The following is a 13,408-nucleotide window of genomic DNA, read 5'->3' on the forward strand; positions in this document are numbered from 1 at the left end:
ACTTCTAACCGTTTAGCCTCCAGAACTAGGATAAAATCCATTCTGTGGTTTAAGCCACCCAGTCTTTGTTACCCTGTGATGGCAGCCCGAGTGTCCTAATACAGGTGAGAGGAGGAGATAAAGGATGACCTGCCCCCCATGGATCTACAGAATAAACTGATGCTGCCGCCATTCTATCCAGTCAACCTGACCTTTATGCATGTGTGTTATGGTTTATGATTAAAGACCCAGGAATGAACAGACTGATTTGTGTGCTGAAAATGCCATAAAAACAGCTGCTAGAGATCTATGAGGTTAATCTGAAACAATTAGCAATTCAAAGATTTATTTACTACAGATGCACAGGGCATTTTCATTAGTGTGCAATCGTCAGAAAACCAAAACATTAGTTAAAAAACAACAACAACTGGACATTTCCCCCAAAGTTCAAAGTAATTGAAGAATTAAACCTTCATGCGGGATATAGGGAGAAGAGAAGGTGGGCAGAATACTGTAAAGAGAAAAGAATCTTGAGACACATATTTTCCCAAAGTGTAGGAAATAACATTTTTTAGTTCGGTAATGTATTGCGATTATAATTGGTTATTTAAATATGGCTTTGGATGAAAAGAGGGGAAAAAAAACCCTCCAATTTAATTGAGTGCTAAATTAAAAGTTAGTAAACTAACATAAGACAAAATATATTGTGAAATCCACACAGGACCCATTTGACCAAACTCTAAATACTCTCTTTCATTTTATATTTAATTGTGCATGTGTTTCTTCTTATGTATGCCCTACAAAGATCAATTTATGATACCCCATAGAGTTTTTATTAAAGGCTAGAAAGGAACTGGATTTTCTTGTGGTTCAGGAGGTCAGAAAAGGCTACTTTATGCGAGATTACCAATTAAATTGTGCACCCCAAGCCAGGTTTTGAGAGCTATAGAGTTTGATGGAACTAAATTTCTTTCTTTAAAGTGGTGTGATAACTTTTCAACCAATGCAGTTAGATGTTACTTGGTATTTTAACATTACTTTATTATCCCATATTGTGTAGAAAGTATTCTTAAAGGGCCATGAGTAAGTGCCCAGAGACTTCTTATAATACAAAAGAAATGTGGCTGGACACTATGCTAGATGTTTTCATATATATTAGTTAATTTAGAGCAATACCAGCAATAAAGCAACTTTCACTTAATTGTGATATCTTCCAAGAACAGCCTGAATACCCAGTTCCCCAAAACCCCTCACCAGCCCCAGCTTTTTCTGACTCTGTGAGCAAAGAGCACAACCATCTATGCGGTTCTTCCACACACGGTTCAGAGAGACAGGGGCTGCAGGCTGGAAGAGGTCGGAGAAAGGCAAGGACACCTGCAACTACTCAGCAGCTGAGACATGGAGAGAACTGCTCATCTTTCTAAAGCTCAAGGACATTCTGACAAGCATTTCCAAAATAAATCTTATTCCTTAACAGAGCAAGAGTATATACTTTAAAATCAAACTGTCATCCATTTTGGCTTATGTGATGTTTTCAGTGTAGTCAACAGCTTGGGTAATTCCACTTGTTTCTAAGCAAAAATTCCAAGACTGAAAATGGTTAACAATAGAAAGTAACAGCTCCCCAAAGATGATTTCAACAGGTAGCCAACACAGGAGAGTGTCCTCCACCAACACCTGTTGATGTTCAGCCTTCCACTGGCCTGCTGCCCCCCGCCCCCTCCTGCTGTCTGCGGCCAAAGCTGCCCACGTAGCAGGAAATCAGACTTGGAGGGACTGTCTGAACATCCACAGACGGACGTGCAAAAACGCCACAGGAGTGGAGTCTTCACCATTCTCATTCTATGCTACTCAGCCGGCCAGAGGATGATTGATGAGAAAAAAAGATGGAAAATACAAATGCATCTTTTTCTAAAGTACTTAATGTGAAAGAAGCAAGGGACTCTTTTGTGAAGAGGAATCTATTTCTTCTCATTTTTGTCTTCCTGTCCTTTCTCATGTGACATCACTTCCTCCCCATCTCATCCACCTCACGTCAGATCTTCCGTAATCTAATTTGCTGAATGCACAATAGGTCTCCAAGTCATGCACATTAAGCAATTTTTAATGTTCTATTGGCTTTTTTAATAATACACTGAAAATACTGGTTGCAGTTATTAGCGATCATATTAATCTTACCACGCACAAATGAAATTTCAATTTATTTGCTTCCCAAGCAGGCCAAATGCAGTTGACTTCTGCTTTAAAGGAATAGAGAACCTAATGATAATTATGGGATCTGCTGTGAGTGACGATAGTTGCAAGCATTTCTGGTAAAACGATAAAGGTTTAAATGCCACTTATAACCTTCATTTAGGGTCTCTTCTCGGAATCATTCATGTTCTAGTACATGAACGAGCAGCACGATGCACTGAATTCAAGGAACCTAAAGGTGACTTGAGCTTGGTCTTTTAAAAGACCTGTCGAGTAATGCGACCAAAGACTAGTGTGAAGACTGATGAATGAATGCTGGAAACCCAAAACTTCCCCAGACCCAGCTTCCTGATGAAAAGCTGATTTTATGTTTATCGTGTGAATAGAAAGAAAGAAACAAACAAACACATTGAGTTGCTTATCCGCCACATCTGCCAGGACGTAATTCGTAGCACGTGAACTGGGCAGAGGCCTGGGAGAATCACCCCTGTTATGGGGGCTGCCCTTGCTTCAGAAGGGGTGGCACTGGAGGGTTTGCACACATCATGCAGCTTCTTAAATTTTATCACCGATGTGCACAGTGGTGTGACCCTAGGCTCCTGACAGCAGTAGTACAACAGTGGGGTTTCTTTTTCTTTGTTTATTTTTAAAGTATATCTGGAAGAAGGAAACCAGTCTTTCATGGACAGAGCGTAGTAGAGTATCTAGTAGGAAATAAAAACCAGGTGTGTTTACAAAGGGAAGTAAATACACTTTCAAGCAAAGAGTTTGATTCCTATTAACCTTTAGATGTTCTGTACATTTAGGAACTTCACATAATAAACATTTGGAGCTGAATAAAGTGCTATAGATATTATTTAAAGCTGGACACACGAGAGATTCATGCAGTGAAATTTTAAATTTTGACATAAGGAAATGAAGTAAGCAGAACCACTTAGTGGCTGGGCTAGGACCAGATGGATTCTGTCTCACCTCAACCATTGCTGATCCTCACTGACCAGTACTGACACTGGGTGTTCCTAAAAATGCTGAACAGCATGGTTTAGGAAATACTGCTTAACTAACAACTGAGGATTACAGGAAAAGACCCCCAAACCTCCTCCTGCCCTATCTCTTGCTAAATCAACAATCCCAATATAATTACCTATTTTGTATTTTCTATCTGTGGCCAATTCATATTGGTCAACTCCCCATTTTTTCTCAAACCTTGTCTCCCTCATCTGACTCACTAAAGCCTCAACAAGACTCAGGTTATTTACTTCTGGTCTCTCCCAAAGCCCTCCCAGCTCCGAGCCCTGATCCAGATGTTTTCCTGTGTCCTGGGGGCTGTAACACGGGCTGGGAGGAGGAACATGCAGATTAGGCATCTCACTCCCCATTCCAAGCAGCTAAAAAAGTGCATGTGAATCTCATATCCTCTCTGCAGTAAGAACAATCAATAATTAACAGAGTACCGACACCACTGTTCTGGGTGCAGCCACCATCCCAGGAATCCCATTTTGGGGGAAAAAAAGGACATCCCTGCCAAAAGCTTCTACATCTTAGATCATTCCAAGAAGAAAGGCGAAATTATCTGACTTTCAGGAGAGCCAGGTGTGTGAAATTGAGGCTATTTCTGATATCTATATTAATTAATTTAAAATTATTCAGATAAATTTGAAAAAAAGTCCTTTCATAGAGAAGAAAAACATTATCAAAAGGGGTATGAAAGGAATTTATTGTAAATGTTTCGAAAGGCACTTAGAAAGAAGGATAGAAGGATACTCCAGCAATAATGAACGTTTATACTCCTTTTTAACTTAGTTTTAGGTGACAGAATACCTCACGAGGGACTAGTTCCAATGGCCAGCTCAACTCTGAAAGGGCAACAAGCAAGCTGCCCCTGTCCAAAGCAAACCAATGGGGCTTGACTGTCACAGGCTTCTAGTCCACTAAGCAATAACCTTGACCTTTTGCGGAGTAGCTCATAATACAGAAAAAATCAACCCTCTACATTTTCTTCCCATAAACACAATCCTGATTTAAAGCAGATCATGTTTTGGGGGGGAAATTACAATTAATATGAGGCTAATATTATTTATAAGACTCTGTGATGAATACCTTGGGGTTCTTAACAATGGATCCGATGGGGCCCTTCCTCCGGGGAGGAGACCAGCAGTCAGGCTGAGCACTGTACGTGAGAGATCTCAGTCAGTCTTCACGACAGCTTCATAAAGTATTATCATAGCCTTTTCTGAGGGAAACAGAAGCTCTGATAACTTCGTTTCTTGTCCCATGTCAAAACTCTAGAGAAACCTAACTGAGATTTCAACCCAGGTCTCTGCGACTTTAAGGCCAGTACTTTCTACAACATCATAGGCTGCATCCAAGGGACAATATAGTAGTGAAGTTCAGAATATGCCTAGATGATAAATTCTCTAGGACAGCAGTTCTCAACCTGTGGGTCGCGACCCCTTTGGCGGTCGAACGGCCCTTTCACAGGGGTCGCCTAAGACCATCTGCATATCAGATATTTACATTACGATTCATAACAGCAGCAACATTACAGTTATGAAGTAGCAACGAAAATAATTTTATGGTTAGGTCACAACATGAGGAACTGTATTTAAAGGGCCAGAAGGTTGAGAACCACTGGACTAGGAGTTCAGAGAAAGGAGAGGTCCCTGTGGTGGTGTTCACTTGCAGAGGACTGTGGGCTGGAAGCTGAGTGTGCACAGACAGGCCCACAGGATGCGCTAGAGAGGAGCAGGTACGACACAGCACGGTGACCAAGGGCACGGGCTTGGGAGAAGACAGGCCCACGTCAGAATCACAGCCATGCTTTCTAATGGCCAGGTTGTCTACTTTGCCTAGAGTTAGTTTCCAAATCTAGAGACTTGGTTGGGGCCGATGAAAATTAATCGATGCCCAACTTAAGTGGCTATCAGAATTAGAAATCACGATAATGTTTACAATCCTGAATATTAAGTTTGATTGTTTTCATCTTAAAGATGAGGACTCTAGGCTCAAGTTAAGTGAAAAAACAAATCTGCAATAAAAGCCACATAGACTTTTAAATCATATGATATTATCAACTCAGTTCAATTTATCCTTGTTTATTACAGAGTGGCCTTTCTTTTCCAGTTACTGCCATGTTTCGTAGCAGAAAATGTATCAGTCTGTCCTCCCTCGGAACTTTCTCAAATCTATGTTTAGAATCACAGAAACTCAGGATTGGAACAGACCTTAACTTGGCCTAATCCCATTCCTGTATGATTTTGTATCTTCCCCATAAAACAGGGACATCCAGACCTGACCAGAACGAGACCTGTGGTAAGGACTTCTCTTACTCCCAGGCGGCCCAGCAGTCACTATAAATAGAACAAAGCAAACTAAGAGAAAAGAGGACTGCTACTGATAGCTGGTTAAGCCATAAGGAGAACGCAGGGATTTGGAATGGAATTTGCAGCAGTTAGTATAAACTAGTCACAGAGTTAAGAATGGATCCCTCAACTAGAACTGAAAACAAGGTGATAATAAATCTTCGACATTTGCACCGACACAAAACTAGAAGAGATCTGTGCTCCTTCCCGTGGAAATGCATCCCAGTTCACAATAACGGAGTACTCTAACTCTGACATCTGGTTATCAGATAACTTTGTGAAGATTACAGAATTTATGAAAGACATATATTTCTTTGTTTCCAAAATGGATAATCTTCTATTGGGTCCACTAGCGAGTCACTTCATAGCTCTGTTAAAACTCTTAAACAGTTCCATCCGCATAGAGTTAACTCCTCAGGGAGGGTTCTTTAAACAAACCTGTTAAAGTCAATTTTCATTAAGTGAAACCAACATGAAATAAACTCTCTTGTTTATCTTTGCCTACAAGTATACCATTCCAAAGTTTTACAACATTTGCCAACCAATTTAACAGCAATCTGACATTTATTAAAATGTAAACTGGTACCAATCCTGTTACAGCTGGGTGTCTATATCAGATAAAAACATATCCTTCCCAAAAGGAATAGGTTCATTTTATTATGATTATTGCTACTGTTTTTATTATACAAGCTCATTACACCCCTTCTCCTCATCCTCCTTCTGATGAACATATGCCTTTTATTTACGGGTACAGAAATATGTGTGTGCATGCACGTACACCTACATGTGTGTAGTAGAGACAATCTGTGATTGTGAAGCAACCATGTGCTTTCAGCAAATATACTAATCAGACCTCCTAAGAGACTCAACAGCTAGGCATGTGTCAATAGAAGGTCATCAACTGTCCCGTTTCCATATGGACCCCTGAATAGATTGAAAAGTGGGATAAAGGACACAGTTCCAACAAGGAGATTAGGGGCCAGTGACTGTGATTTCACCTACTTTTGTTCCCCACCTCTGGACATTGGTTCTGTATTGAATTCATTTGAATGCTTTAATCCCAAAATCTAAAAAGCTCAAAGTGATGTGGAATTGAAAGTTTACTTGTAGATAAAATGACAAAGCCAATGCTCTAAGTTGTGATCCTACAATATCTACAATGAGCTAGATGATTTCTTCAAATAAAAGATTAACATCAAATCAGAGCATGTTATGTCATGGGTACTTCAAAAAAACTTATGGAATAAAATAATAAGGGATGTACTGGTAACCTTAACATATGATTTTCTGATTATGAGAAAGGAAAAGATTTGATTTCAAGTTTTTTGAGCATTTTCTATAGGATATTATTAAAGACACTTGTCAGGAAACTGTGAAATGTTGTCAATGCATTAGATACCTGCAGATGAATATCAAATGCACCAATTATTATTCAAGTTTTATAACCCAAATGGGACAAAAAAGATGACTGCAAGGCTACTAGGCTGTGCCCAGTAAGTTCTGTTATTGTGTGGTTTTAGTCTGTCCTCCTTATTGCTTATCAGAATCTATTCACTGAAGGGACTTTGGGAGTTTGCTTGCATCTTACTTGGAACACCGATTCATCATTATATGGTGAGCTCCCCAAAGACAAGTGCTGAGTGTTATTCATCTTTCACTGTCACCTTAGCACAGGAATATTATAACCGCCCAGGGAATGTCTCCTAAATGCAATCACGAATAAATGAATGAATGAAGACTCTGTCAAAGAAAACTTTAGGCAATTAGCTTCTCATTCTGACACCAAACCCTGGGTCACCGGTATCTGAAACATTGTCGGTTGACTCCTCCTTTATAAAATTGCTTTCCTATTTAGAACTGCCCCCTCAGGAAGTTTTGGCCAGTCATACCAAGGAGCCAGGCCAAAGGATCGCCATGCTAAGTAGAATCCTGTCAGTTTGAATGAGAGTGACTTTTAAACTGTCCTTTCTCAAGATGACAAGTCAGATTGTGATGCTGAGACCCCTCGTAAAATTGTGAGAGGTCAATGTTCCCTCCTTAGAAGCTTAGAATGTCCCTTGTTGGTCACCCGGGGCAGTGATGAATTTTAATAAGAAGACACAAGAAGATTTACATGTAAGAAATACCTCGGTGGCTGTGTTAATAATGCTAGTTTGAAAGCTGAAGCTCAAGCTGGGAGGATGGAAGTTGTGGAAAGATGCTATTGTCCAAATCTATATGAGAGATGGTGGTTCCCACTGTGAGGACAAGAGGGCAGGTTCCATAGACTTTTAGGGAGTAGCAAAGGAAAGAAAGACTTATTGGATGACTAGGATGATGAAAAGAAGAAATCACAAGTTTAGGAAGGGAGAATGGGTGGATGGTAATAACATCTACAAGTAAATACATAAAGAAAGGTTGGTAAAAGCAACTCAACCACTAAAATTACTTCCAGTTCTAACATTCTGACTCTAAAAGTCTAGTGAGTTTTGCTGAATTTTCATAAAGGAGCACCAAATAATTTAAAATAAAATTAATTTAACAACCATTCAAAAAAAAAGTCATGAAAATAAAAGCTTCTGTGTGTTTACGCTTTAGAATACGGATTAAATAAAGTTAAAATTTACTGCAGGAGTTCTCAGAGCCTTTAATATATTTTAAAATTTCCTAAGGGAGCATATAATGAGTGGTGTTTCTCAAGTAATTGGACAGCAAAATTCCTCCCCCTTCGTTTTTAGCATTTTATTAATTAGTGTCTTATGGGTTAAATTTTTAAAAATACCCTTTTGAATAGTTTGTCCCATTTATTTTGTCCATTTCTTAATAATAACCACAAGTTCATATACTTGCCTTCCCAAAGGATCACTCAGCAGTATGGACTTGATTAAACCCAGAGATTTCGAACAATCAAGACTTTTTACAGTATTATGCATGATTAATCAGTATTTCACTTTTACTACCCTTGCCTTTACAGTAGTGATAATGATTAAAATTTGTAACAGAATTAGAGACTTTACTATGTTTCAGGAACTCTGCCTCATATTTTACAGGCATGAATCACATAATCCTCACAACAGTCCTAAAAAGTAATTACTAGCACTTAGCTCCATTTTATAGAGGAAGAAACTGATCCTCAGAGAGGCTACTTCACTTGAGCAAGGTAAGAAAGTATTAGAACCCAATAGAGTCTGACTCCAGAGTCTGGTACATTCATCACCAGACTACACCACATATGCTAATATTTATTTCCAAATTATTAATCAAAAACAGTGCAAGTGTGATCCTTAAGTAAATTCATTCAGTATATGCAGCACACTGGCATGGAAATCGTCCACACATTCATTTATACATTCGTTCACTAACTCCTAAACAGACACTGTTTTAGGTACTTGGAATACACAGAGCACAAAAGAGTCAAACTATGGGCTTTTCTGGAAGAGATAATTAATCAACAAGTAAATAATAACAGATAAAAGGCAGGATCATAATTGGCAAGAGGGGGTTCTGAAGGGTTGGGAGTACATGTGTGTTCTATTGTAGGTGGGAAGAAGCAGGCAGGCCTCCTTGTCAGTACAAATTATATGAGAGTTCAGACAAGAGCGCTGGGTTTTTACATAAGGAGGTCACTGTGACCCTGACAAGAACAGCTTCAGGGGAGTGACAGGTCAGAGCCCTGATGTAGTGGCATCAAGAGATAATGGAAAAAGAGAGCTTGTAGAGGGCAAGTAAGAACCAAGTTTTCAAGGAATTTTGTTCTAATGGGAAAAGGAGAAATGAGACCATAATTGGGAGGATATAAAGAGACAGAAGAGGAATTCTCCTCTCTTTTGAGGTAGGAGTTTAACAGTATGAATGTGTGTGGATGGCAATAATGCAGTTGAGAGGGAGATTCTGATGATGAAGGAAAAGAGAATTAATTGGGCAGTATCTCTGATGAAGTGAGAAAGGGTGGCATCAGTGAAGAAATGGAGGAGGTGGACAAAGGTAGAGCATGAGCAATTAATTCACCATAGTAACAGGAGGAAAGCTAGAATATGTGGTCACAGCTGAAGGAAGGAGGTCAGATGTGACAAATACAATAGAAATGACAACATGTAAAAAAACTTTTTGGATTTCTTAGAGGCCCATGTTCTGACTTCTTTAGGTTTGCTGAATATCTAGTTTCTGTAAAATTGTGGAGAACAGTATCTATCTTATAAGATTATTGTGAAGATTAAAAGTTACCTATTTTAGGGCTTTACCGAGTGACTAGAGTATAATAGAATGGCAAATGTTAAATGTTTTTTGCTGTATCATCATCATCATCATCATCATCAAGTGTATGCAGCCCAAATTATATGCCTCTAATTCTTGCACTTAATTTTATAGCTTCTCAGCACCACATAAAATGCAACCTTTGGAAGTGTAGCAAGTTGTCAATTGTGACACGGTTTATTCAACATAGTTTCTTTAATGCAATTTTGGTACATTAATTCTAAAGGGGCTATAAATTGAATCAATTCTGATTTTGTTAAAGTCTTTAAAAACAGTGTTACGTTCTACTGAGCCAAATGCTTATCTTATAGTAAAACAAACAGAAAGCATTCTGAAATCCAATATTTGCCACATTTTTTGATTAGCAAGAAGAAGGAATGGATGCAATCAATACTTGGACTCCCCGAGCAAAATGTATTTATTTCCCTTGTGAAAATCTCTCGATACTTATGCGTCTCTCTCTTGCCACCGATCTCTCTGGGTTCTCTTGACATTGCTGCCACCCTAGTCCAACTCATTATCAACTTTGCTAGCCCATTTCCACCTTCCACTCTTGCCTCCCCATCCCTCACCCCACGTATTCATTCTCTACAAAGCAGGGATCTTTTAAAATTGTGCATCCCACCAGGCCAGGACTCTGCTGAAAACCCCCAATGGTTTTCTATGACAGAATAAAATGCAAACATCCTACATGGTGTAGGGACCCTGCTGAGCTGGCCCCTGCCTCTCTCCAACCCATCTCCCGCTGCCGGCTTTTTGTCCATGATGCTCCCAAAGTCCAAAGTCACATTCAGTTCTGTGAGTCTCCCACACCATTTTCCACTCCCAGGGCTTTGCTTTTGCCATTCCTTCTGCACAGAACATTCCTTCCACATTTCTTCACATGATTGGCCTTTATCATTTATGTCTCCATTCATGCATCACTTCCTCAAAGAAGACTCTCCACCTTCCTAACCAAAGCAGCAGCTCTGTCCTCTCTCAGTCACCGGTTTTATTTCATCCACTAGAGCAGCGGTTCTCAACCTTCCTAATGCCGCAACCCTTTAATACAGTTCCTCATGTTGTGGTGACCCCCAACCATAAAATTATTTTCGTTGCTACTTCATAACTGTAATTTTGCTACTGCTATGAATCGTAATGTAAATATCTGATATGCAGGATGTATTTTCATTGTTACAAATTGAACATAATTAAAGCATAGTGATTAATCACAAAAACAATATGTAATTATATATGTGTTTTCTGATGGTCTTAGGTGACCCCTGTGAAAGGGTCGTTCGACCCCCAAAGGAGTCACGACCCACAGGTTGAGAACTGCTGCACTAGAGGGCTGGTACACGAAATTCATGCACTTGGGACGGGGAGGTCCCTCAGCCTGGCCTGTGCTCTCTCACTGTCTGGGAGCCCTCAGGGGATGTCCGACTGACAGCTTAGGCCCGCTCCCAGGGACATCCGTCAGTTGGACATCCTTAGCACTTCCACCACCGCCACAGCTGCACTTGCCAGCCGTGAGCTCAGCTTCTGGCTGAGCGGTGCTCCCCCTGTGGGAGCGCACTGACTACCAGGGGGAAGCTCCTGCATTGAGCATCTGCCCCCTGGTGGTCAGTGCACATCATAGCAACCGGATATTCTGCCATTTGGTTGATTTACATATTAGCCTTTTATTATATAGGATGACCCTTATCCTTAGCTCAAATAATCTTGTTTCTGTGTGTGTCATGTTGCTAGAATGTTGGGACTTTTATATCCTGCATATAAAACTTAGATGCCTTCTTTACTCCTTTATCTATACTGTCTGGAAAGTGAGAGTTCAACACATTTAATGGAAAAAATAAATTCCAATTGTTATATTTTTGTAGACGATTTAGCTAAAACCTCATAGGCCAGAGCAATTTTAAACTATCACATAGGACCTGGCCAGGTGGCTCAGTTGGTTGGAGCATCGCCCCATACACCAAAAGGTTTCAGGTTTGATTCCCGGTCAGGGCATACACCTGGGTGGTGGGTTCAATCCTTAGTTGGGGCGCATATGGGAGGCAACCAATTGATGTTTCTCACATTGATGTTTCTCTCTCCTTTCCTCCCCCCCCCCACCCCCGAAAAGAGAGGTGGGGAACCTTTTTCTGCAAAGAGCCATTTGGTATTTATATCATCATTTGCAGGCCATACAAAATTATCAACTTAAAAATTAGCCTGCTACATTTGGTCAAACATTTAATTAACTGACCCCTAATGCTTTGGCAGGGCCAGACCAAATGATTTTCCGGGACTCATATGACGTTCCCCACCCCTGCTCTACAATCATATCCTCAGGCTGGATCCCCTGGGGGTGGGGGGTGGGGTTTCAGGAAGCAGCTGATTGATGATGTAATTCTCTTGTTGATGTTTCTCTATAAAATATCAATAAGAACATTAAAAAAGAGAGAGATAGATGATGACGAAAGGAAAGGTTAGGCCCAGATCATGATTAAAATGGATGCTTTAAATCACCCAAAGTTTCATTCATGAGAAAGAACAAGAAAGGAGATGCTCTGGGGACCCCACCTCCTTCCATGATTACATGCACGCAGCACCCTTATTTTTCATGTAACTAGAAGGCAGCAGGATTTTTTAAGATCTATAATTTGAAGCAGATGTTTTATTACATTAGATTATGTGGTCAGTTTTGGGGGGAATCGAGGAAATCAAGTGACCTCAAGGGTTAAGCTGCCCAGTTAGGGAGGGAACTTGGGGGCAAGCATAAAAATAATATTGTCCTGGGACAGAGGTGGGACTAGGGGAGGGACCGCAAAAGAGAGATACTTAGGCATTGCTGGATGATCTATGCACACCAAATGGAGAGTTTCAATATCTCCACTTCTGAATCTCAGTCCCAGGAATTTATTTCTCCAAATGTAACATTAACATATAAATGAATGTATTTCCTTTGAATAAATTTAAGTGTCCAAATATACCTGTCCTTTTTTAATATATATATACTTTTTATTGATTTCAGAGAGGAAGGGAAAGGGAGAGAGAGAGAGAAACATCAATGATGAGAGAGAATGATTGATTGGCTGCTTCCTGCACGCTCCACACAGAGGACCGAGCCCGCAACCCGGGCAAGTGCCCTGACCAGGAATCGAACCAGGACCTCCACGCTCAACCACTAAGCAACACTGGCCAGGCAACACCTCTGTTCTTGTCAAGGGAAACTATCATTTAACTCATTTGCAGAACAGATACAACATCCAATCCCAAAGCTTCTGCATCTCTTTCCATTAATCTGTGTCCTGGCTCCATCTATGAGCTGCACTTAACCCTCTGAACTGGGGGATCAGAACCCCCCCGTTTCACAGATGGCTTCACGTGAGAATCACCCCCCACTGACGCAGCAGGAAACCTACCATTCTGACGCCGTTTTCAAAGGCCTGCCGGGTGAGTGGAGCTGGGCCGTCCACAGTCTTGCCGTCATCGTCGGGGCCCCAGCTGGCGCTGTAGATGTGCACGTGCTGGGGGTTGAAGCTGACTGACTTCGCCTCCACCATGTCTGTCACATCCCCGTCCAGCATTCGGACTCCTTGGGGACAGACAGGAAGTAGCTTCATTAGAGGCTTACACCCAAACAGCCCAAGACTTGCCGGGGTTACAGCATTTGGGGA

General features: G+C 40.7%; 1 protein-coding gene across 1 annotated transcript in view; it reads right to left on the reverse strand.

Moving 5' to 3' along the window:
* Window positions 1-13,408, reverse strand: part of PCSK5 (proprotein convertase subtilisin/kexin type 5) — a gene marked incomplete at its 5' end in the record, with an annotated part of 415,527 nt that overhangs the window by 247,752 nt on the left and 154,367 nt on the right. Inside the window, one exon of the mRNA XM_005868347.2 lies at window positions 13,154-13,326. Within this exon, the coding sequence (XP_005868409.1) occupies window positions 13,154-13,326 (173 nt within the window). The remainder of the gene's footprint in view (window positions 1-13,153; window positions 13,327-13,408) is intronic.

The sequence above is a fragment of the Myotis brandtii genome, unplaced genomic scaffold (assembly GCF_000412655.1).
Source record: "Myotis brandtii unplaced genomic scaffold, ASM41265v1 scaffold266, whole genome shotgun sequence".
Classification (NCBI taxonomy): domain Eukaryota; kingdom Metazoa; phylum Chordata; class Mammalia; order Chiroptera; family Vespertilionidae; genus Myotis; species Myotis brandtii.